This window comes from Ostrea edulis, chromosome 9 (assembly GCF_947568905.1).
Source record: "Ostrea edulis chromosome 9, xbOstEdul1.1, whole genome shotgun sequence".
NCBI lineage: Eukaryota > Metazoa > Mollusca > Bivalvia > Ostreida > Ostreidae > Ostrea > Ostrea edulis.
The window spans coordinates 43,703,173-43,729,974 of record NC_079172.1 but is presented as its reverse complement, the minus strand read 5'-3'; the positions used below and the strand labels follow the sequence as shown (position 1 = coordinate 43,729,974).

The window sequence follows — 26,802 nt, the reverse complement described above, 5'->3', positions numbered from 1 at the left end:
ATCTTACACTAAATACATTACATCAATAGCATTAAAGCCTATGACTTTTCAACACTTTACACGACCATTCCTCACGATATATTTAAGACTAGACTTTTTGACATCATAGACAGTTGCTTCTTCAACAAAAATGGAAAACGGAAATATTCATATCTAGTGTTCAGTCACCCAAAAAATTACTTGTTAAACACCACTCTGATTCCACGCAAAAATACTCTGAAGTTGAAATTAAAAAAAAAATATGACATTAACGGCAAACTGACAACTCAACTGTATGACAAACGGGATGATTTCAGCTTTTCCATCGTGAACTTCCCATATTTATGTAGCAATAATCCATTATCACCTGCATGTGGTGTTTATATCTTTCAACTGATTCGATACGCACGAGCTTGTTCTGCGTATAGTCAGTTTTTAAATCGAGGCAAGCTACTGACAAACAAGTTGATGGTACAGGGGTTTGAACAGTCTCGCTTGAAGTCAGCATTTCGCAAATTCTATGGTCATTATAACGATCTAGTTCGTCAATACAACCTATCATTAGGTCAAATGCTGTCTGACGTGTTTCGTACCGATTGTTAGGCCGTTCTTGACACACTGATTTTGACTACGGATAACTCCGTTTCCTTATCAGGATATAAGGCTCACGGCGGGTGTGACCGGTCGACAGGGGATGCTTCCTCCTCCTAGGCACCTGATCCCACCTCTGGTGTGTCCAGGAGTCCGTGTTTGCCCAACTATCTACTTTGTATTGCTTATAGGAGTTATGAGATTGATAACTGTTCGTTATCTTCGCCTTTCATGTTATAGTAACACTATGACTATTTTGGACATGTCAGAACCTCTACTTCAGTTATGCAGCTAATTTCCAGGTTTCAATGAAATCGCGGATTTAGCGTTAAGAAATTGAATTGAACCCCACTGCTAGTATATGTTTCTCTTAATGTTTGAAATCCATATCAATTAAGTAAATAGTTACCTCGTTCAATATACGGCGTGCGCAATCCATGTGACAAATAATTGTGATATTGACCATCCTCTCCGTAAGTTCACCATGAATCAAATCCAACACATTTTGAATATCCTTCCTAGTCCTTAACATATCAACATTAAATATCCTGTTGACGATTCCATTCTCATTTGCTTTTGCCAAGATACTACCTATATTGTGCTCTGAAATAAAGCATAAACGACAAACTGTTATAATGATTTAATTTCCCCCAAGAGGAAACAATTTAAAGGTTGCTGACCTTACAATAAAATCAAGGCGTGTATATAATACCCCAGACACGCAGCATCGCTTTTCAAGAGGGAGTGAGGGAGGGGGTAGTTGGACGTGCTTACTTCAACTGTGTGAAAATTCTTGACAAACATCAACAAAAAGGGGGTTGATTCGCTACAATCTTACATTCATGTACTTTACTACCTTGTTCCACTGCTGTAAGAAACATGAGGTCCTCGGTCCACCATGCTCACCTGAGTCACATTGACCCGGCTGTTCTTCATCAGAAAAATTTAAAAGATACCTGTACCCTTTTTATTCCTACGAAAACTTTTGACTCCATCTTAGCCTCATAGGGTTGTTACTGTTGTTACTGGAGAATATTTTTAAAGATTTATTTGTTTATGTCGAAGCCTCTGCTGGTGGACTGTTAGTCCCCGAGTCTCTAGAGCCCAGTAGCTAAGCTTGAAAATACGGATGCATATTTAATTGCTGAGATAAAATTTAGAAATTCATTTCAAAATTAAGGATTATCTCCCTCATGCATAGCTCTTATCCCTGGACGAATTAGGCTCCAGTTTTTTGGCACTCTAGTATTCCTTTTAGCTGTTACAAGTTTATTGTTATTTCGAATTTCCAAAATTTCGGCTTGAGCATCACTGAAGAGACATTATTTGTCGAAATGCGCATCTGGTGCATCAAAATTGATACCGTATAAGTTTTACATTTATGTACATGTGCTATGTAAACTTTGATCCCCGATTCTAGTCCCACTCTGACACCTAGGGTCCATAATTTGAAAAATGAAAACACTTGAGTCCACAAAGCTTGGGAATGATAATATGATTTAATGTGATTCTGCGACCCTTGAAAAATAATTTAAAATGTCCCATACATATACTCATGTAAAGTTTTAGCCCCATTCTAGGTTATCCACTTTTGCAGTAAACCATACTGTAGTATCCCAATGTGACAATCTAATTAAAATCAGATCCTAGGATACGCTCACAATCGCAGAGTATACGGCGCGGATCTAAGAAGTCTGATTTTAATTAGATTACCCAATGTGATAGATGATGAGTGGGTCAAAAAGAATGTTACAAAGTCTTTCAGGTACCGCTGGAAGGATAGGTCATGAGCCTTTTATAAAATATCGTAATAATTTGCATATTACTAAAGTCATTGCTGCATATGCATGTTTTCTTGATGTTCCGTTAAACAAGATGATTGTCATTATCAATGAATATTTTATTCTGAGTCTGTTGAATTGATTTATATCTGTCATATGACGGTGTAATGCATTATTTCATGAATAAAAGGTTTATCACCTACCGCTTGAGTTCTCAAAAAATATAACCATTGATTTCCATTGGAGGTTCGTTAAAATTTGCGTAACCATGATTGTAATGGCTTCCTCGTGAAAATAATTTTTTCCAAACAAAACCGCTGAACAGGCTTCTGCAAGGACATTGCTCTGCTTCGGATGCGCCACCTGGCAAGGGAAATACTTATCGGGGGCCACGAGGTTTTCAACAGTCCCTTGATCGACATCATTGAGGTGCAGAGTAGGCGTTGTGTTCAGGTTTGAGATTGTCATGATGATACGACGATCGGTAGAATTGACATAGACGAGATCGGCATTGTTTCTTCTTAGTTCTGTCACTGAAAGGTCAAAAAGTAAAGATCAGTTATTTACATGTAACAGGGTACCTGCCATGAAAATTGTTTGCGTTTTATGGTATTGACTTTGACTGTTTAACTAAACGATCATCAAATATCATGAAACTGACAATGTATATGTATATATATATATATATATATATATATATATATATATATATAGACAAAAACCAAAAGTACATGAATTTGACGTAATGTACATGAACACAGGGATCCTTTTTAATACAAATCTATTCAAAATCAGTATATATGACCATTTCCCCAGGTTTTTTCTGTATTGAGTGAAAAATTATCGAGAGGGACTTTAAATAATATACAATCAATCAATCTTTACTTGGGATGGATTGATTGATGTTTTCCGCCACACTCAAAAATTTTTCAGTTATCTGATGGCGCCCAGTTTTTATTGGTGGAAGAGAAAACCCAGATAAAATGTAACTGGAAAGAGACCACCGACCTTCCGAAAGTAAACTGGGAAACTTTCTCTCCGAAAGTAAACTGGGAAACTTTCTCCCTTACCGGCGCGAGTGGGATTCGAATCCGCGCCGATAGAGGTGGGAGGCCGTGTGATTTGGAGCGTGATGCTCTAACCACTAGGCCACGGAGGCCCCTCTTCACTTGGGAAAGAATACTCTAATTGTAAGATATTTATGCAATATGATAGTTATTAAATCACATATATTAGTTTGGTTGTATCTGTCATACATTTTCTTCTAAGTGAAATGCCATGCAAATGTATGACTACTAGTTTGTCAAAAACTAATGATAAAAAGCCCGGGAATTTTTCGTCTTTATGACATTAGAGTTGCCACAGGCTTGGATTTCGTGAAAAATTCTAAAACTTAGTTTGAGTTTTCTTACATTTGAGTAATCATTGATTGCATATTGTTTAACGTCCCGCTCGAGAATATTTCACTCATATGGAGAGGTCACCATTGCCGGTGAAGGGCTGCAAAATTTAGGCTTATGCTCGGCGCTTACGGCCTTTGAGCAGGGAGGGATCTTTATCGTGGCACACCTGTTTTAACACGGGACCTCGGTTTTTGCGGTCTCATCCGAAGGACTGTCCCATTTAGTCGTCTCTTACAACAGGCAAGGGGTACTGGAGCCCTATTCTAACCAGGATCCCCACGGGACCATAATTTGTAAATGAAAGTAACAAATGAGTAACGTGGGGAAATCAATGTATGCTGGTCACATAGGTCACCGTAAGGGGAGGTTCCCTAAGGGTTACTAAATGTGTATGGACATTATTTAGTTGTTTATAAGGTACCGGCTTGCTCAGACGGGGATATAACCAACGGACTCGTAAGACACGAGTAACCAGCGTTCACTTGTTAAAGTAAAAATATGCAAAGAGAATTGAAAAATAAATTTGAAATTGCAGTTAAAATTTAAAGGGTTTTGGAGAAAAGAGTTGTGTTAGTTTAAAATTCAAAGTGAAATTCAAAGTCTATGTTGCAGATTGAATATGGTAAAGAATTTGGAAATGTGTTTTGAGGTATAAATGCAAGGTGAAGATAACGAACAGTGATCAATCTCATAACTCCTACAAGCAATACAAAATAGATAGTTGGGCAAACACGGACCCCTGGACACACCAGAGGTGGGATCAGGTGCCTAGGAGGAGTAAGCATCCCCTGTTGACCGGTCACACCCGCCGTGAGCCCCATATCCTGATCAGGTAAACGGAGTTATCCGCAGTCAAATAAGTGTGTCAAGAACGGTATAAATGCGAGAAACAGAGATACTTCTTCAGTAGCCAAAACAGAATTTTGTATCTGCCTCCCATTTATACGGGTGTTGCTAAAACGCGGAACGGAACGGAAAAACTGAACAGAATTTAAGAATTAGAATGATTAACGTAGCTAAGATAACACCAATAATCGGAAGAAAATACGTTGTTATGATTAAAATCAAAATTTTGGGAATTTGTTTACAAGCGGTATTACAATTTTATCTTAAAATTCTGCATCACAAATTGATTAAGGGAAGTTAAACATTATTATAAGAATTTACAAAGCGTTTTACAAGAAGTTTGAAATTTCGGCATTGACAGATGTGTTAGGGAGCAGCGACACCTACATGTATGGGTAAAGAATGGAAAGAATACACGTACTTTATAACACCCCCAGTGGCAAAACGTCATTAACACACATTTACGTGTAAATTTACACATAGTACCAACAATTCATGATCTTATTAAGTCTGCAAGTTAAGCATCTTGTGTTTGATATATCATTTTTTAAGTAACAGAGACTTTGTGACCGCACCACTCCAATCCTAAATAGGGAGGACTTCTACCAGTTTATTTCTAAACAAAAGGTCATTAATAATGAGATTACCTTTTAATCCCATCCAAGCATAAATTGTCTGTTAGTCTTTTAGCTATTTCATATCTTTTAATTTCTCATACTATGGATCGTAAACTTCACCCTAGTTTTCGTTGGTTTTGTTTCAAACTTTCTTTCCCGCTGTATCTCTTCCATCTTCACAAGTCAAGTGCTATTGATTCGTTACCTTGCACTAACCCTTGACACCAGTCACTATATAAAAGTTGGGTTAATTAGACCACTACGCAATCCACTATAAATAAAACATGAAAGGTGAAGATAACGAACAGTGATCAATCTCATAACTCCTATAAGCAATACAAAGTAGATAGTTGGGCAAACACGGACCCCTGGACACACCAGAGGTAGGATCAGGTGCCTAGGAGGAGTAAGCATCCCCTGTCGACCGGTCACACCCGCTGTGAGCCCTATATCCTGATCAGGATAACAGAGTTATTCGTAGTCAAAATCAGTGTGCCAGGAACTGCCCAACAATCGGTATGAAACATGTCAGAAAGTATTTGACCCAATGATAGGTTGTATTGACGAGCTAGATCGTTATAATGACCATAGAATTTGCAAAATGCTGACTTCAATCGAGACTATTGAAACCCCTGTAACATCAACTTGTTTGACAGTAGCTTGCCTCGATCTAAAAACTGAATATACACAGAACAAGCTCTTGTGTATCGAATCGGTTGAGAGATATAAACAACATATACAGGTGATAATGGAATATTACTACATGTACATAAATATGGGAAGTTGACAATGGAGAAGCTGAAATCATCCTGTTTGTCATACAGTTGAGTTATCAGTTTGCCGTTAATGTCTACTTTCAATAAAAAAAAAAGTATGAAGAAGAAGTGGACGATTATGTGGTGTCTTTTATTTCGAGCTCACAGGGATATATCGAATCGACATATGAATGAAAGTTATCATTGTTAATTGACAAAACGTCGGCGATATATCTAAATGTCGAATTGAAAGCCAAAGCATGATATTTCTTCTTCTCGCGTATAAGTTTTTGAATAAATTCTGCTTCATGAATATAGAAAAAGGTCAGCTAACAAAGGAGCATAATTCGTGCCCATGGGGATTCAAACAGACTGTTGGAAGACCTGATCACCAAAGACCACGAAGATATTGTCAATGAGAAACTCTAGCATATTTTTTATTTCAACTTCAGAGTACTTGTGCGTGGAATCAGAGTGGTGTTTAACAAAGTAAGTTTTTGGATGACTGATCACTAGATATGAATATTTCCTTTTTCCAATTTTTGTTGAAGAAGCAACTGTCTATGATGTCAAAAAGTCTAGTCTTTAATTCATCGTGCGGAATGGTCGTGTATAGTGTTGAAAAGTCATAGACATCTAATGAAATCACTGCATCTTGTTATGGTGTACATGGATACAAATGACGCGATCTCATACGGCTGTATTGATAAACACGCGCAGTTGTAATATTTACCCCCACTAATTACGTTTATTGATAGTAGATCAAGTTTGGAAACCTTTTTGCTTAAGACAATATTGCTTAAACGATTGAAATAGCCATAACTGTAGGTATCAATACACGTGTTATTTGAATCTCTCGCTTCGCATTGTTAGAAATAAAACCGCATACTCATTGGTTCCCACTCTTTTGTGGAACCAATCAGAACGAGCCCAAGATATTGATAGTCACTGATGTCAAGGGTTAGTGCGATGTAACGAATCAATAACCCTTGACTTGTGAAGATGTATCTCTTCGGGTTCAACACTAATCCGCAGGATGTCGGTAACAAAGGCAAACCTTATATACACATCCAACTCCTTCGCTTAAAATTTGATGTGATACATAAATACATACATGTATTATACCAGGTGTAGAACTAAATTACGAATAAAAGCAAGTTTGATTTAAGACGGCTATGTTTGGGGAAAATCGTGGATAAAAAATAATTTTTACAATGTTGTTTTCGGGGGGGGGGGGGTATTCATTGGAGATAAAAAAATTAAATTCAAGTCTTTTTCAGTATAATTATCTTTCTTTATTATTAATATTTTCATGGTAAGTTAATGATTTTAAAATGTATTATTATGAAGGATTCTGTGGATGACTTCCCTTTCTCTCTGTAATTTCTGTTTCCCTTGATCATGATAAACCTTTTATTTTGCAAAATGTTGACATCCTCATAACATTATTGCATACAATATTTTCCGTTCCGTTCCACATTTTGCAACACCCCTTTTACACAGGTTGGGTGTCGCATGACTACTCCCCATAACCTTTGGAGCGAACTGTTCATTCCATGTGGGCTATAAAACACTTTTACTATTGTTAATTAAAGAGCAGGCAGTCAGAGATATTGTTGGATACTGTACTTTTGAGTGTATGCACATCAAGCGTTGTGTCAGAACTGACTTATTTATATTCCGCCATCAGCCATTCTGAACAAACCCTATGACAGGGGTCAAAGTCAGCTATGAGGCCAAATTTAAAATGGTATTATCAAAGATCTCTGCCTATGACATTATCATAGTATTGTGTATATTTTGAAGTCAGAAAGTATATAATTACAGATAGTATGGTTTTCAAAACCCATTCAAAATAGCTGAAAATATAAATTATTTTCAGTATTATAGAACACAATCCCACTATGATCCGGATCGAACTTTGACTAGACTGGTGTATGACAATACCTGTGATTTAATTTTGAACGGTATCAAAAATTTCCGTGCGCATATGCATACCACGTAGGCAACGCACATTATAATCTCACCAATATTTCAGATTACGAAGTATCTTTTATTTCTGTGCTACATGTATGTCTATACAACAGATGCTAAGCATGTTTTGTAATATAATCAATTTTACTGAAGATTCTACGGTGAAAATACATTAAGTTTGATCTTAAAATTCAATGATTACATATACGTACTTTATGTCGGACACAGTTAGCCGTGCTTTACGTAAATCTCGTGGTTAAGCAACAATTCTTTTCATGTACAGTTTTGCACATGTATTCTATTCAAGTGTAGAACTACTAGCTTAGCTAATAACTTTACAATATATACAGTAACAATGTTTATTTTCCAGGAATCATTTTTAATTGCAGCGTGCTTCTTTATCTATATTCAAAAGAAAATCGAAGTGACACTTTAATTTTTAAGAATTTGCTTTTTTACCTTTTTGAAGGACTTGGAAGATTTCTGTGAAGTCTGCTCGTGACCATATTACGTTAAACGTAATGTTGTTCAGTTCCATCGTAGAAGTGCCAAGGCTGTCATTTTCTGATTGCTCGTGAGAACATGCATTGTTAATTATACCTGGAAAAAGATCAAATCCGTAACTTTACATAGGAGTACATTTATGCATATGTTATTGCGTGGACCCTAAGATAGAAATAAACCGGATGCTAAACAAACAAACATCAACTTATTTGTCAAAAGCTTGTCCCCATTTCAAAATAAATGCTCTCACGTATCGAATCGATTGAGAGACATGCACACCATATGCAAGTGGTAATGGAATATTGCTACATAACTATGAGACATTGACGATGAATTTAAGAAGTTGATTGATTGATGTTTTCCGCCACACTTAACAATTTTTCAGTTATCTGGTGGCGCCAAGTTGTTATTGATGGAAGAGAGAACCCAGATACAAGGATCTGGGAAGACACCACCGACCTTCCGAAAGTAAACTGGGAAACTTTCTCACTTACCGGTGCGAGCGGGATTCGAACTCGCGCCGACAGAGGTAAGGGGTCGTGTGATTTTGAACGCGAGGCTCTAACCACTCGGCCACGGATGAAGAAGTTGACGTTACCCCGTCTTAAAATTGAGTTGTTCGTTTCCTGTTTGCGTCCATGTTCAGTAAAATTTCTAAATACAGTCCGTATAAAGCAGATGTGGAAGACTGTGGTGTCTTTTGTTTCGAATTCACCGGGGTATATCAACGTATGAATGAAAGTGAATACTGTTAATAAATAAAACATCGTCGAATAGTCTATATGTCGAATTGAAGGCCACAAGATTTATAAAAGCTTTTGAATAATCTCTGCCCCATAGAAGTACAGAAACAGGCCAATAATCAATCTAACGTATACATGTATTGATTTAATCCATTAATTGTTTTGTGCTTATCGCATAGATTGCACCATTCCAGCCATTTTTCTTAATAAGATAAAAATTTACATCGATTAAACATTGATTAAGATTAATATGGTTGAATTTTTCAGATATAACAATTAAAGGAGGGAGAAAGCAATAGGACAAATGAATCCATTCGAAAGGCTAGAGGGATGGCTTTTTTCATGCTTAACAAATATTTAACATGTCCACTACACTTTCGACATTTCTCTAACACACCATGTCAGACGCGAGGGGAGGGATATATATATATATATATATATATATATATATATATATATATCTTAATTATCTCAATTGTTCTGCGTATGGTAAGTTTTCAAACCGAAGCAGACTACTGACAAACAAGTTGATGGTGCAGGGGTTTCAACAGTCTCGTTAAAAATCAGCATTTCGCAAATTGTATAGTCGTTATAACGACCTAGTTTACCATTGGGTCAAATGCTGTCTGGCGTATTTCATGCCGATTGTTAGGCCGTTCTTGGCACACTGATCTTGACTACGGATAACTCCGTTTACCTGATCAAGATTTAGGGCTCACGGCGGGTGTGAACAGTAGACAGGGGATGCTTACTCCTCCTAGGCACCTGATCCCACTTCTGGTACATGTATATTCAGGGTCCGTGTTTGCCCAACTCTCTATTTTGTATTGCTTATAAGAGTTATGAGATTGATCACTGTTATCTTCACCTTTCACACACACACACACACACACACACACACACACACACACATATATATATATATATGTATATATATATACACACGCCAGTGTACATACATGTACACATATATGTTCATATACAAACACATACACGCACATTGTATATACATAGATATATACATAAACGTATATATGCACATACATGCATGTTTCGTGTTATACATGTGTTTAACGCTAAATTGGTGATGAGGAATTAAAAGAAGACTTTTCAGTGAATAAAGCGTCAATGTAAATCATTAACTTTGTTGAAAACTTTGAATTGAATTGAGAACGGTCATGTTGAACGGCAATGATGAAAACCGAGTCCGTGATGAGCGATAGTGACTGATGATAACGATAGTGACTGATGATAACGGTAGTGAGTCCGTGATGAGCGATAGTGACTGATGATAACGGTAGTGAGTTCGTGATGAGCGATAATGACTGATGATAACGGTAGTGAGTCCGTGATGAGCGATAGTGACTGATGATAACGGTAGTGAGTTCGTGATGAGCGATAGTGACTGATGATAACGGTAGTGAGTCCGTGATGAGCGATAGTGACTGATGATAACGGTAGTGAGTCCGTGATGAGCGATAGTGACTGATGATAACGGTAGTGAGTGCGTGATGAGCGATAGTGACTGATGATAACGGTAGTGAGTCCGTGGTGAGCGATAGTGACTGATGATAACGGTAGTGAGTCCGTGATGAGCGATAGTGACTGATGATAACGGTAGTGAGTGCGTGATGAGCGATAGTGACTGATGATAACGGTAGTGAGTCCGTGATGAGCGATAGTGACTGATGATAACGGTAGTGAGTCCGTGATGTGCGATAGTGACTGATGATAACGGTAGTGAGTCCGTGATGAGCGATAGTGACTGATGATAACGGTAGTGACTGATGATAACGATAGTGAGTCCGTGATGAGAGATAGTGACTGATGATAACGGTAGTGACTGATGATAACGGTAGTGAGTCCGTGATGTGCGATAGTGACTGATGATAACGGTAGTGAGTCCGTGATGAGTGATAGTGACTGATGATAACGGTAGTGAGTCCGTGGTGAGCGATAGTGACTGATGATAACGGTAGTGAGTCCGTGATGAGCGATAGTGACTGATGATAACGGTAGTGAGTGCGTGATGAGCGATAGTGACTGATGATAACGGTAGTGAAGTCTAATGCTGGTCCTCAGTATTTTCTTATAAATATTTATGATTAATGATTAATTTAAGCGAAACACTTCCACTATAAATCTGAAGATTGTCGACGACATTCTCAAATTTTTATAACGTAATATGACACATCCACGTATTCGTGAACAGCAAATGCATATTCTCGTGTGAACGTTAATCAAAATATTAATTACAAAGCATTACGTGGGTTGATTTTCGATAATGATTTTCGATAGCAACGTCAGTGTAGATTAAATATCGGTTGATGAAATTCTGTTCTTAAGAGACTTCGGAATCATATTCAATTGAGCTTGCGAGCCCTGTGAGGTATATGTAACTGAAATCATTAATCCATAATTTATATTTATTTGTAAAAGCTTGCCATCAATACTGGCACCACTTTCAGAATTAGAATGACATCTACAGTGTAGTTCTGATCTAGTTTTAATCTACCGAGAATTCTGCAGTGAAGGGTAAAGTTGGTTTAGATAGATTTTTTTTTTAAAATGTCGTAATGGTTTATACCAGCTACCTGCACATGTCCGTGCCTCATTAGATAGTTTACACAAATGTACATGTACACCAGTAATTAACGTGTGTTCTCGATAAAAGAAAATACCTATCTTTCCACTGGACATGGAAACTCATTTCCTAAAATGAAACTCATCAAATAAAATTATATTTTTCTAAAGATAAGAAATTAATGCACATAGGTTGTATGTATGAGGGGTTTATACAAATCATCGCATGATACTTCAAGTTAATACAAGCTATCTGCTACAAGAAATAAAGGTATAGATCCAGGTGTATGAGAGAGGTTTAGCACACGTACAAGTTGGTTTGCTAAACCTCTCTATTATCTTTATACATGTTAATCTTTGTAAGGAACGTTTTAGGGATTTAGACATCGCAATACTGTGGTGTTAATAGTGATTGAGTACGAGTTTGAGTCATTTTATTTTAATTTGGCAAGAACATATGCCTTATACGAACAGATGAATTACGTGTTATTCAGGAACTGAAATAAACCAAAACTATTAGATGATTAGTAAATATATAGGTATGTGTTAAAACAAGTTGTTATTTTTTTTTAAAAAGACAAATGGATGGGGAAATGTTATTTTACGCCACATAAACTACGTTTTTAAATATGTTCTATCTAAACTATGTGTATTGAAATTTCTTTGAGCATTAGAGAATGCAATATTTTTTTTATTATCGCAACAGAAATTTTACAACTATACTTTAGCCTTTGCTTTAACTACTGAGCCACTAAGAGACCGCTTGTGGTGGTTTGGTGGTTAGCGCATTCATTATATCTAAATGGGAAATCGAGGGTTCAAGATCGGCTCGTACATTGGCCACGTCAAACCCAAGACGTAAAAATAGATAGTAACAGCTTCTTTGCCACATCATTTCCATTTGGAAGTATGAGTCATTGGTATTTCGGATGAAACCTTAAATATCGGAGACCTGTGTGATGAGATAAAGAGCCTTCAATGATACGGCCGTTAGCGTCATGCACAGGTTTTAATTCGTGACACTTCACTTACAGTTGGTAAGGTCTAAATGAAAAAAAGTGAAGATAACGAAGTGATCAATCTCAGCTCCCACGAGGAATACAAAATTAAGAGTTAAGCAAATACGGACCCCTGGATATATCAGAGGTGGGATCGGGTGCATAGAAGAAGAAAGCATCCCTTGTCGACCGGTCACATCCACCGTGATCCCTATATCTTGATAAGGTAAACGGAGAAATCCGTAGTCAAAATCAGTGCACAAAGAACGGCCTAACATTAGGTATGAAACACGTCAGACAGCATTTGACTCTATGATAGATTGTATAGACAAACTAGATGTACATGTAGATCGTTATAACGATCTTAGAATTTACGAAATGCTGACTGTTGAAACCCCTGTAACATCAACTTGTTTGTCAGTAGCCTGCCTCGATTTAAAAACTGATCATTCAAAGAACAAGCTCTTGCATCTTGAACCGTTTGAGAGATATAAACACCATATGCAGGTGATAATGAAATATTGTTACATAAATATAGGAAGTTGACGATGAAGAAGCTGAAATGATCCCGTTTGTCATAAAGTTAAGTTGTTAGTTTGCCGTTAGCGTCTATATTCAATAAATTATCTAAGTACGAAGCAGATGCGGAAGATATTAGTGAAACTTCATAAAGGGACTAAACAACAAACAAAAACAATATTATGACAAGAATACACAAGTACATCTACATGTATACCCCTAAATAGTACTTACACGTATACATGAGTGATATTTTGTCTGTTTATTATCTAAAAAGTGTTTATACCATTTTCCCAATAAACATTCGAATGATATACGCAAAAAATTAAAATTCATGGAACTAGTGGACGAAAAAGACATATATGTACCATACACCACTAGTACATTTTATCAAAACAAAGACTAAAAAAAAGAAAATTAAGAAACTTGCCAATCGTTCCATTCAGACAATTCCCTTTCGTTGATAAAACCAGAAAAAGCAGAACATGTCTGTGAATACACATGATAAGGAACCTCACGACAAACGACGAATAAACTAATCGACAACCTCTAAATCCAGCAGCAGATAATCATCTTATTAATATTTCATAGCTCATGAATCTAGGAATAATATCCAAGAAGCAAGGAGGCTTTCACTGCTTTATTGACAATGTTCAGAAATAAAGTTTGGTCACGGAACCGTTCAGTCGCAAGCAAAATTGCATCTTTCAATACCGTTCACATTGCAAAATCAATAGTGAATTGTATTTCAAATTAGATAGGTAAATATTTAAACACTTAAAAAGATTGAGTCTTTGTTCGTTCATTATGCAGATGTTTTGTAAGGATAAAGGTTCTAATAAAAATGACGCAGTTTTTTCTCTCTATACCTCAAGTACTCTTAACTCGCTGGTTTCAAATCAAGTCCATATATTAATGATTAATTGAAATGTACACTAAAGGCATACACTTTCGATTCTACAGTTGTTCAATCCGTGATCCTAAAAAAAATTATACGTATATTGATCGCTGCATGTACTTCATCAAATAAATTAGATATTTCCTTATGAATAACCCACAATACATATCTAGTAACAATTTGCAATTAGGGATTGATTTTATACTGCTAATGTGATGTGAAAAAATACCAATCGTAAAGTAAAATCTGACGTAAACCATTAATACATAGCCTCAACAGATGAAGAAAATACTATCTTTTTTTTCAGTATAGACAGCTAATTTTAGTCGTCATAATGTTAAATTGTGTCTAAATACATAACATACATTCCGAAATTTCAGTTCATAAAGCACCATGTTAATGATCCTCTAAATCCCAAGGGCCGTGTTGTAACTGCAATAGACGTCACACAATATTCTGCCCATGCTAATTATACCATTTAACTTCTTAATTTAGAAGATAGATAATTGCGAGGGACGATAACACCATAAACTACTCTCTGGGTCATCGATTAGTATCCTCCGAGGGAACGTTTCAAAATGACATAACAGGTATGCTTAATCTAGATATTCTATGTGTAAATATACGGGATACAAAAAGCCTACAAATCTTTATGAAAAATATGTAACATTTTGAATATGAAAATAAAATCGTCTTGAATTTATGGTGAACATTCAGTACTAGAAATACCAGATAATCGTGATGACGTATTGAATGATTATGTGAACTAATATGATGATACCTTGATAGCACAAATTAAGTATATTGTGTGCATTTAATAACGCTTAAAATCTCATCTCACAAGTGGTGACAGAAGGATACCACCTCATAATTACTTAGTTATAAGAACTTGCGCTCAATCAATTTGTACTTTGATGCAATACGATATGCTCATACTAACACACTGATACGTTTGTATATGATCACAATAGCTATTTTATCCTATTTATATACATGTATAGTGTACAAGTATAATGTAATTAACATTAAGATGTTACACTAGAGACGCTTAGAAAGTTGTATGTTATACACATGTACATGTATGTACAGTACCCGCAACGTTATTCTTGACATGATAAACGGTAGAACACGATACACGCACGATAGAAAAGGATACACGCACGATACGATAGGATACACGCACGATACGATAGGATACACGGTAAACCTGATAAACGCAAAACCTGATAAACGATCTTCACGATAGACCTGATAAACGCAAAACACGATAAACGATCTTCACGATAAACGGAAAACCTGATAGAAATGTTGTAAATTTTGAAACAATTTAGACAGAACGAAATTTTGATACGTAAAAAAATAATTACATTATGTTGATAATAATATTGAAGGATTTCAATATTCATTATATACACACTGATTTGACTGCGGATAACTCCGTTTACCTGATCAGGATATGGGGCTCACGGCGGGTGTGACCGGTCAACAGGGGATGCTTACTCCTCCTAGGCACCTGATTCCACCTCTGGTGTGCCCAGGGATCCGTGTTTGCCCAACTACCTATTTTGTATTGCTTGTAGGAGTTATGAGATTGATCACTGTTCGTTATCTTCACCTTGCATACCTAAAACGTATAGTTTCTTTATCCACGGTCGTACGTTTATTTTGGTTTTTTTTTATAATTCTATTTATGGTTGGGTTTTTTTTTACGCCATTACAGCTAAAATCAGAAAACTAAACTATATACGGTATTTAATTCATTATTTGATATCTATATGAATTTTCTCAGCCAATGATTCTAAAACGTATATTGTCACCTAATGTTTAATACATGTATATGAATCATTCCGAGATTGATTGATTTTTTTCTTGCTTAACGTCTCGCTCGAGAATATTTCACTCATATGGAGACGTCAGCATGACCGGTGAAGGGCTTTTAAATTCAGACCTATGATCGGCACTTACGGCCATTGAGCAGTGAGGGTTCTTTAGCGTGCCACACCTACTGTTTTTAAGTTCATCTCCGAGGACCCGTGACATTCACACCTGATGCCGAGCGTTTAGCAATTAAACAGGGAATTAACAAAATGTAATATAATGTAGTGATATCATGCTTCAGTAGCTCTCTTATTCTAATGTCTATTATCTTGAATATCAAATAAAACCAAGTAATATTTTGTGTGTAGCGAGGAGGGGGGGTTATTTTGCATCAAGCTCTGAGTTCACCGCTCATTCAACAACTACAATTATTTTCATAATGACCGCTTTAAAAACAATCCACTGCACTACACCATATGCTCATGTTAGATATTTCTACACTATGAGTGATAATTGATAGTCATAAGTAATTGGAACATATTTATATGAATTTATATTTTGTTAACAAAAAATAAACTATTAAAAAACATACGAAACCCGGCTTGATTTAAATTCGCAATTTAGAAACGCTTAAAAATGTTTGTGTTTAGCATGTAAAAACTTCAAATAATCATCAAAACCAGCATAAATTTCCAGTATCTACACGTACGACTATTGGTACATGTGTACATGTACAAATAATAAAAAAAAAACAAAAAAACAACGATGACAGCAGAATCGTGCCCAATTGAGCGGAATTTTGGGAGATGCAATACCCTTGCACTCTTTTAAAACGTAATCATCTAAATGTGTGAAATACAATTACAATGTCCCTGAGAATGTTTACTGTCAAAACACGGGTGATACACAGACGCGCACAAGTTCAGTAGTGGGTGTATAAATAGAACACAGGTGGGAAAAAATCGGAAGAAAAAGAACCATTATTAAAATATATGTAATAAACATTGTAATTTACTTATTTTTCCTTTCAGATCGGAACTTCCTATTTCTCTGTTAGTGTTAATTACAAATAATTGTTTCTAGACAAGGAAATATGTATGAACTCCAGATGAAGGAACTTTCAGTTTTACTGTCCTTGGTTTGCTCGGCAAACCACTGTCTACTTTCCAGACTACCTAGAATGAAATTGTGGTAAATTTTCACCCTCTCTGGACAGACAAATAGCTCTTCTTCTGTCTTAAAATCGACAGCTTTATGTTCTCCTTCAAATATACTGTCTTTCCCCGATTCCTAAAAATAGCTTCTTTAACAAAACGAATAAAGCTTTCGGAAAGTATCGTACTTTTTCATTAGATTTAATATACGATCCCAATAGTTTCCGAAGCTACACGATAAACGATTTTCACGATAAACGAAAAACCTGATACACACAAAACACGATAGACCTGATAAACGCAAAACACGATAGAAAAAGGAAAAGCTGACACACGATAGGATAGGATACACGCACGATACGATAGGATACACGCACGATAGGAATGTCAAGAATAACGTTGCGGGTACTGTACAAGCGATGCATTTGCGTACATATTCAGAACAAATTAAGAATTAGCAATAATTAATTCAAAACTTATCAGATGGGGTACTGGAGGAAGAGATAGACTTTCTGCCTTCCTTTCCCCTTATTTCTTCTCGAGACAACTGTCTCTTTAACAAAGAAACACAGACCACGGAGGATATCTCCTGTAAACCATCCAAAATAAATGGATATTTATTCGATCATCCAATGGAATTGTCGAAGTTTTAAAGTTAATCTAATGAAATGTTTCTACTTATTCAGAACCATTATCCGGTTGCAATTTGTTACATTAACATTTCCCCAGACTGATAAAGCATCTGATGTTTCCTCTGCCCCATCTGACAAGTTTTGAATTAATTATTGACAATTGTTAATTTGTTCTGAATATTTACGCAATATATATATATTTGTGTGTTATTTGTTTATGTAATTTATGTCTCTTGATAAAGACGCGGGTTGCGTCGAAAATTTGAGTTTTAAATAACCAACAGTGTCGTGGCCTTTTCAGTGCTTTTATAAATTTCTTTACTGGCCTTGTATCTTCTCAGATCCGACACTTTAAGAAAGCAGGGTGTTGTTGGGTTTTTGTGCTTTTATATATATATATATATATATATATATATATATATATATAATTCAATAAAAAAAGCAGGAAAATATACAGTTCCAAAATATATTTAAATCAATATCGCTTTCTGGATTTTAACATCCATCCTCAGGTGAATACAAATTAATAATGAATACAAAGTTGTTTATCTTAGAGACGTCTCTAAGATAAACAACTTTGTATTCATTATTAATTTGTATTCACCTGAGGATGGATGTTAAAATCCAGAAAGCGCTAGTGATTTAAATATATTTTGGAACTGTATATTTTCCTGCTTTTTTTATTGAATTATTTTGACTGTGTGATATCAACTCTTTCTATTTGGATTATATATATATATATATATATATATATATATATATAACGTACAACTTTCTAAGGGTCTCTAGTATAACATTTTAAGTAATAGTTATTGTAAATTTATTTCGGTGTATCTTGATTTATTTGGAAGAAGGGCGGTGACGAGTGCAAGCACGAGTCTCCGCCCTTCGTCTGAATAAATCAAGATGCACCCAAATAAATATTCAATAACTTACTTGTATCATGACCAATTAGAAATGTAATATCTGTCATGTGAACAGTGGTTATTGCATGATTTGTTTTAATTACCCCAATTAAAAGTAAAGTTTGTGTCAGGTGTTCGCTTGGATATTGTCCTCTTCCTGCCATACATGTACATGCACTTATTGCCCAAAAGTTGGTGAGAGCACATCAACTATGATTATTGGCGATTTACACGATTTGGATGAACAGTTTTTATTCAATGATGACCATGAGGATTCTCTCACAAGCATGTGATGATCACACATTTCGTGAAATTAAACTGGCATGGGAGATGATACGTGTAAATGGATATCGACACGGCTGTGAGCCTAGATCTCGTGAATTCTAATTTGAACTTCACCATGTGTTGGAATTGTCAGGTAGTGTTCAATAATTTATTTACACCGCAGTTTTAAAAAAAAAATATGCAAATGATGGTTCCGCTCACTGGTGTATCCAATTATTGTACACTTTTTATAAAAGGAAAAACACCACAGCCATGATAGAATGTTAATCACATCATATATAAATTGGATAAAATATCTATGGTGATCATATACAAGCTTATCATTATTACGGAACCACATGTTAGTGTGAATGAATACTGTTAAACGTCCCTCTCGAGAATCTTTCACTCATGTGGAGACGTCACTATAGCCATTGAAGAGCTGTGAAATTTAGGCATATACTCGGTTCTTACCGCCTTTAAGCAGGTGATCTATATCGTGCTACACCTGCTGTGACACGGGACCTCTCTTTTCCGGTCTCATCCGAAGGGCCGCCCCATTTAGTCGCGTCTTACACGAGCAAGGGGTACTGAGGAGCTATTCTAAACCGGATCCCCACTGGACTATGTTAGTTTGAGCATATCGTATTGCATCAAAGTACAAATTGATTGAAAGCAAGTTCTTATAACTAAGTAATAATGTGGTGGTATACGTCCCTAAACATTTGTAAGATAAATGAGATTTTACGCATTTTCAATGCTTTTTGTATCCCGTATATTTACATATAAACTTGAGTTGAGAGGTCATTGAGCCGGCAAGTCGCACCATCGAAGGCTCCGGACCTTTTTTCTTGAGAATTTCACGTTTATCCAAATTGTTCGATAAATACTTGTTCCATTTTGTAGTGTAAATGTTACTGTAAAACTGACAGTTTTATTCCTCTGTCGAATTTGCAACGAATTCCAAGATGAGTTCAACTCACTTGTCTATACGTGTTGTATGTGATGTGAAGTGAAAAACCAAATTAACCGTGCGTGTAGACTGTGTTTAATAGTGTTTAAATGTGCATATAAAAAAAACCTGTGGTACAATTGTGTAGCAACAATGAGCGAAACCTCGAAAATTATTCATGAAAGTCTCTCGACTATTTACGGTCAACCCAAAGGTGCCATAGCTGACACTGACCAGATCGAGGAGAGTCAACTGCAAATATCCCTGGTATCCATACACAATCTACTGACACAAATGAACTCTAAACATAACAGTATTCAGCTAGAAGTGATTCGATCGAGACAAGGACGTTAGCTATGGATAATAAGATGGAATCGTTTAACAACCTCCAGAGAGACTTAAATTCAGTTCAAACTCATGTGGCCAAATTTGACGAAGAAGTATCAGTCCTCAAGAGAGAAGTAAAAGACGTCGAAAACAATGCCACTGCACTAGGTGGCGTCTTTGATTCTGTGAGGGAGACATCGGAAACGAATAAATCTGCTATTGTAAGTAACAGAGAATACAAACAGAACAGTGTGCCAAAGACCTGAAATCTTTAGAAAAAGAGCAGATATCCGTCAGAGATTCTAACGACAATCTTCAAAACTGTGTGGTCGATTTGAAAACGCGATCCATGAGAGACAATCTTATATTTTCCGGATTGCCAGAAGATAGACACGAAAACAGAGCATATCCTACAGAACTTCATTCAGAAGAAGTACAAGATCGACTACGAGTTACTTTTCGAACGAGTACATTGAATTTGAAAGTGGAAAGAAAACAGCGCATGTTTCCCTCTGGTATCTAAGAAAGCTTTATTATTCCATATATGAACCTCTGACGATTTTTCTTGCATGTACATTGCATTATATTTATTGTACCTCATGTACCGTTTAACATGGTTTGAGCGATTGAAAAATTGAAATTGAATATCTAGATCAAGCATACCTGTAATGTCCTTTTGAAACGTTTCCTCGGAGGATACTAATCAATAGTTTATTGTGTTATCGTCCCTCGCAATTATCTATCTTCTAAATTAAGAAGTTAAATGGTATAATTAGCATGGACGGACTATTGTGTGACGTATATTGCAGTTACAACACGGCCCTTGGGATTGAGAGGATCATTAACATGATGCTTTATGAACTGAAATTTCGGAATACATGTATATGTCACAGAGTGTATGTATTTAGACAATTTAACATTATGACGACTAAAATTACCTGTCTACACTGAAAAAGAGAGTTTTTTCTTCATTTGTTGAGTCGGTGTATAAATGTTTTACGTCAGACCTTGACTTTACGATTGGGATTTTTATGCCCCCGAGATCGAAGGGCATATTGTTTTTGTCCTGTCTGTCATTCTGTAATTATGTCATTCTGTCTGAAACTTTAACCTTGCCAATAACTTTTGAACAGTAAGTGATAGAGCTTTGATATTTCACATGAGTATTCCTTGTGACAAGACCTTTCCGTGCGTACCAACATTTTGACCCCGTGACCTTGACCTTTGAGTTTGACCTACTTTTTGAAAACTTTAACCTTGCTAATAACTTTTGAACAGTAAGAGATAGAGCTTTGATATTTCACATGAGTATTCCTTGTTACAAGACTTTTCCGTTGGTATTGAACGTTTTGACCTTGACATTTGACCTACTTTTAATTTTTTTTTTACATTGGTCATAACTTCTAAATGGTAAATATTAGAGCTTTCATATTGTACATGAGCATTTCTTTTGACAAGATCTTTCTACTGGTACCAAGATATTTGCCCTTGTGACCTTGGCCATCTTCGGAATTGGTCATTATCGGGGGCATTTGTGTTTCACAAACACATTGTTTTCACATCACATTAGCAATATAAAATCAATCCCTAATTGCCTAAATTTTGAAAACTTTAGAGGGGTTAAAGGAAAAAATCATGAACTCACTTTATAATATTTCCTCAAACTGACTAAGTTCAACAATATGCAATTTTCTCAAAAATTGAAGAAATCAAAATCCTTTCTACATGCACATCTTCAATACCCATACAAACACTAAAATAATAAGTCCCTCACTTAAAAAAAACTGGGGGGGGGGGGGGTTGCTGAACAAATTATGTACCCTCTATGTAACATTCAATTTCACGTAAAGGAGAAAAAGTCATGGAAGAGAGATTGAAACTGAGTTAAATTCTCACACGATTTAAAGTTGCGCTCAAAAAAGATGAACAGCAAGTTTCAACTTGATATGTGACAGAAATGAAAATAGAAACAGAAAACACCAAACGACGGGACGGGCGTACATACATCGCTGTACCACGATACGTCCTCACTAAAGTCTGACGTATGAAAAAATCCAACATAAACTTTGCAAAGTTAAGAATCTCAAGGACCTATTGCTGAATTACATGTATATACCAATGGTTCTAAAGATAATGAAATAATGGCTGCTGTAGTAATTAATGGTATTTCCTCGCCTTCCAGCTCAAGCAGCAATATTTACAGTCAAGTCCATACATCTGACAATCAATTACATGTATATCAAATTATCTCCAAATAAAATTTGAAAACTTTTTTAGATTTTCTTTGCAAAATATGAACTTAGATCAGCCATATATTTCAGACATCCTAGACCAATATTACTATTGCAGAAAACAAGATAATTCAATCCATTTTTGTTGGAATCCAAGCCATATTGGTATCCATGGCAACAACAAAGCAGACAATGCTGCGAAAGCAGTACTTCAATTCGAAATTGTTAACTTTAAAACTCCATATACATGTACCTTTCACAGACCTTAGTACAATTAATCTCTTTGGCACACTGAATGGAAACTACTAGATTAAAAGGACACGTAAACCAAGCAACAAAATCATGTGATTATCACTAGAATTCGCATTGGTCATTCTAGCTTGACATAACCCGAGAACCTACAGAAAGTATTCGTTAAAATGGTGTCACCTTAACTTTGTTCAAAGTCATCGCGTACTTTGATTTTAAATTGATGCATTTTGCACTCAGTATCTGATAGTTCGCAATCAGTAAATTTTGACGTAATTTTAATAACAGTGTGACGTATGTTTACATGTGATACAATGTCAAAAGAAACGATGGACAGGAAAGCAAAGGTATGACCCGGTGTGCAAATAGTGTGCACTATTTTAAGGTAATTAGCCGATGTACTTTGTTGAAGTAATGTTGTTGCATCTTAACAATGATTGCTGAACTTGAAATTGATGGGTAATATACAATTGTGTGAAAGGTTGTTTTGACCCATATATGACAAGTTATGATCCTTTTATCATTTAATTTTACATGTAGCACGCTTTTTCATCGGTTGAAAAAATATTGGAATATCGTATTCAACGAAACAAAATGCCGGAACTACTTTCTATTGGAATGTTAGGGATTCCTCTGGATGCTTCATATTTATATACAGATTAGGGAATCCTGAATAGAAAAACTTAACTATTCTATCGATCTATATAGATTTATTAAACTAAAATAAACAAGTATCAAATATAAATAATAATTAATTATGCAAAACGAAATAAACATGGCTATTTGAGGACCCCCCCCCCCCCCCCCCCAAATATAACAACACACGTCTGCTTCTGCAATTCCGGACTGAGAGTTAAATGCATTCAACCGGGGATGACAATAGTCCAGTTTGCACCTTGAAAAAACTTCCTTCATGTCACGAACCCAAATACCAGATACACCGCACACTGCCTCAGAAATACTGCAATATCGTAGCCCTTAACGACTATGGTTTCGAACTCCGGCATATGTTTATGAGTGGGCACCGAAATTCGAAATGAGGCTTTTGTACCACGTTACAACAGCTGTGACGCCTTAGAAATTCACTGATAAAACTCGGAAAACCCTCTGTAACACTCTTTTGTCCACCTGGAAGCCGTGACAACCCTCAAGAGAACCCTACCTGGCATCCCACATCATGATTATGCACGTGTCCCACGCTTTCTGTTGGTACGGGCATCGAACTTTGCACGTAATTCCAGTTCCACTCAACAAACTTCCAGCAATTTTCTCTCAACAGGACTTATTTCTAACTCATCCTTTTAAAGCTGTATTCTTCAGTTCACAAAAAAAGCTGTTTGCTCAACAGTAAAAACAGTTCGTCGAAGTCGGCATTAGGCCTAACGGAATTTAGGTTTACTTCAAAGTCGTGTATTCACAAATTACTACACCCATCTCGAAATGACATAGAATGTAGTCCAAGAATAACTCGTTAATTCCACTCAAAGCATATGTTTTATCATATAAACTTAATGTTTTAAAATATTAAATGATATGAAATGAATTTATTATTTTTTCGTTGGATGGAGGTATTCCACAAAAAAAAGACGATAAACGCGCAATGATGCAGTTGGGGGGGGGGGGGGGGGGGTTGGGGTTCGTGGAATACCTCCATCCAACGAAAAAATAATAAATTCATTCCATAATACAATAAAAATGTTATAACTCTATTTATTATACTTTCATGTAAAATACTCGAACCTGATTGGTCGAGAAGCATTTGAAAAAAAAACATTGTTACCCTCTGAGAACAGAAAACACGCGACCCAGGGTGATAGTATCTAGCAACGGGTAACAGTACTTGACAACGGGTGATATAATTATAAAAAATTATCCCATGCGTCAAATTTATGCGCGTACGGTTCGCCGTAGATTGCTAGACGACGTCGTTTGAGCGTTTGTAATAAACGCGAGTACCCGCATCGAAATACGAAATATCGCACGACAGTGATTGATCAAATGTCAACAGACTAAGTTTTTCTGCTTTCCAGTTTACATAACATTCAGTATAATAAAACAAATATTGCATGTATTTGAGGGTAACATTGAAATTTTCACCCCACGAGAAACCATTGTCAACCTCGACTACGCCTCGGTTGACAATGGTTTTCTCGGGGTGAAAATTTTCAATGTTACCCTCAAATACATGCAATATTTATATATTGTATATTGCTCTCTATTTTTCTTCACCTTTTACACTTTACAAAGACCTGGGAATGTGTTGTTAAAATTGCCATATTTCTCAAAAACAAGGTCGATTACCTGTATTGATTTTTTAATATGTTTTATATCAAATCTTCATCATAAACATATATCAAAATATAAAAAATTCAATGTTAAATTTTTTTTAGTATCAACCTATCAATCTCTACCTTAAGTTCGGAAGAAGAAAAAAGTTGGTTTCGATATTTTTGAGGGTGGATTATCTAGATGCAAGGTGAAGATAACGAATAGTGATCAATCTCATAACTCCTACAAGCAATACAAAATAGATAGTTGGGCAAACACGGACCCCTGGACACACCAGAGGTGGGATGTAATAAAGTAACCTAATACATGTAGTTTATTTAAGTAACTGAAATCAGAAAATTGTTAGAAAACCCCCATAGTACTGTAAGTACCTTTACTAGCATCTTCGCTAGCCAAGGGTGACGCTCCACGGTGTTATAAGAGAAACACTGTGGAGCGTCACCCTTGGCTAGCGAAGCTTTACTAGATGATATTTATTGCGGGGTGAATAAGATAATCGTTGCAGAAGTGACAGATCTAAAAAAAAAAAAAAAAAAAAAAAAAAAAAAAATCACACCCTGTGGTTACAGAAAATTATAAGGGCTTGTAATTTGATTTAAAATATTTTATTTATAAACTCAAAGGCTTGTAAAAGTTAATGGGAGAGACAAGTTCCCCCATATATTTGAAATTTATGAAAATAATATCAATCCAGTTGCCAAGAAAACTTTACAGTATTATTTACTTGAAAATCGTTTTAAACGACAAGCTCAAAGGAAACAAATGGCGATAAAAGAAGTAAATAAAAAGAAACCACTCTCGTGGTGGCGGGAAAAGATGATCGTCCGTTGAAAATAATTGGGGGGAGAATCATATTTTCTGATAAAAGTAAGGTGATTGGTCACAATGAAAGGGTGTACATGTACGTGTGGAGAAAAGCGTACGAAGGTTGGCGACCTAATCTCATTACCCCAAAACCACGACCCAAGTTTGACAATCCTACAAAATTTGAATAAAATACGTTGAACGGTTTCGGAGGAGTTGAGTCCACAAAGTCAAGAGGGACGGACGGACACCGATATTTCTATGTCCCTTTCCGCATTGCGTTATAATTAAGGAATGACATGAATTCTGGGGCGCATTATACGAGTATAACCTGATTTGGGTCTGTTTAAGCTTTATAATCCGCGAAGCGATTTTTGTTGCTTTGATGAAAGGCGGATCAAGCAATGACACAATCCTCTCCCTTTTCCCCAGAGAGAAATATATTTCAAAATGAACAGGGCAATGCTTTAATACTTGGTAAATTATTAATTTGAAAATAATACCTTTGTTTTAATCTATTATTCGACCATCATACAGAGAAAGATGTTTTACAACAGTGATTTGCGTACAAGTAGATGCTAATCGACAACGAGAAAACAACATGTGTGTTAAACCAAAGTATCTTATTGCACATGTTGATTTTCTATTCTATAGAAGGGTCAAAACAGTGCTGCGATATAAATTTAGAGAGAGAGAAAAAAAATATTTCCGGCAGCTGGTTGTCAAGGGAATGTAAAATTTATACGGTACCAATTCTGATGAACCAGATACGCATTTCGACAACTAATATCTCTTCAGTGATGCTTAAGCCGAAATATTGGAAATCCGATATAATAATAAACTTGTAAGAACTAAAAAGAAAAACAAGTGTGCCAAAGACTGGAGTCAAATTCGTCTTAGGATCAGAGCTATGCATGAGGGAGATAATCCTTAATTTGGAATGAATTTCTAAATTTTATCACAGTAATTGAATCTACATCCGTATT

At 36.0% G+C, this 26,802-nt stretch overlaps 1 protein-coding gene across 1 annotated transcript in view; it reads right to left on the bottom strand.

The window, feature by feature from the left end:
- The window catches only part of LOC125660128 (ionotropic receptor 25a-like), a 63,442-nt gene that overhangs the window by 21,966 nt on the left and 14,674 nt on the right, over window positions 1-26,802 (bottom strand). The window contains exons 2-4 of the mRNA XM_056149322.1: window positions 8,406-8,546; window positions 2,555-2,884; window positions 980-1,173 (exon numbers count right to left, since the gene is read on the bottom strand). Coding sequence (XP_056005297.1) covers window positions 980-1,173; window positions 2,555-2,884; window positions 8,406-8,546 — 665 coding nt within the window. The remainder of the gene's footprint in view (window positions 1-979; window positions 1,174-2,554; window positions 2,885-8,405; window positions 8,547-26,802) is intronic.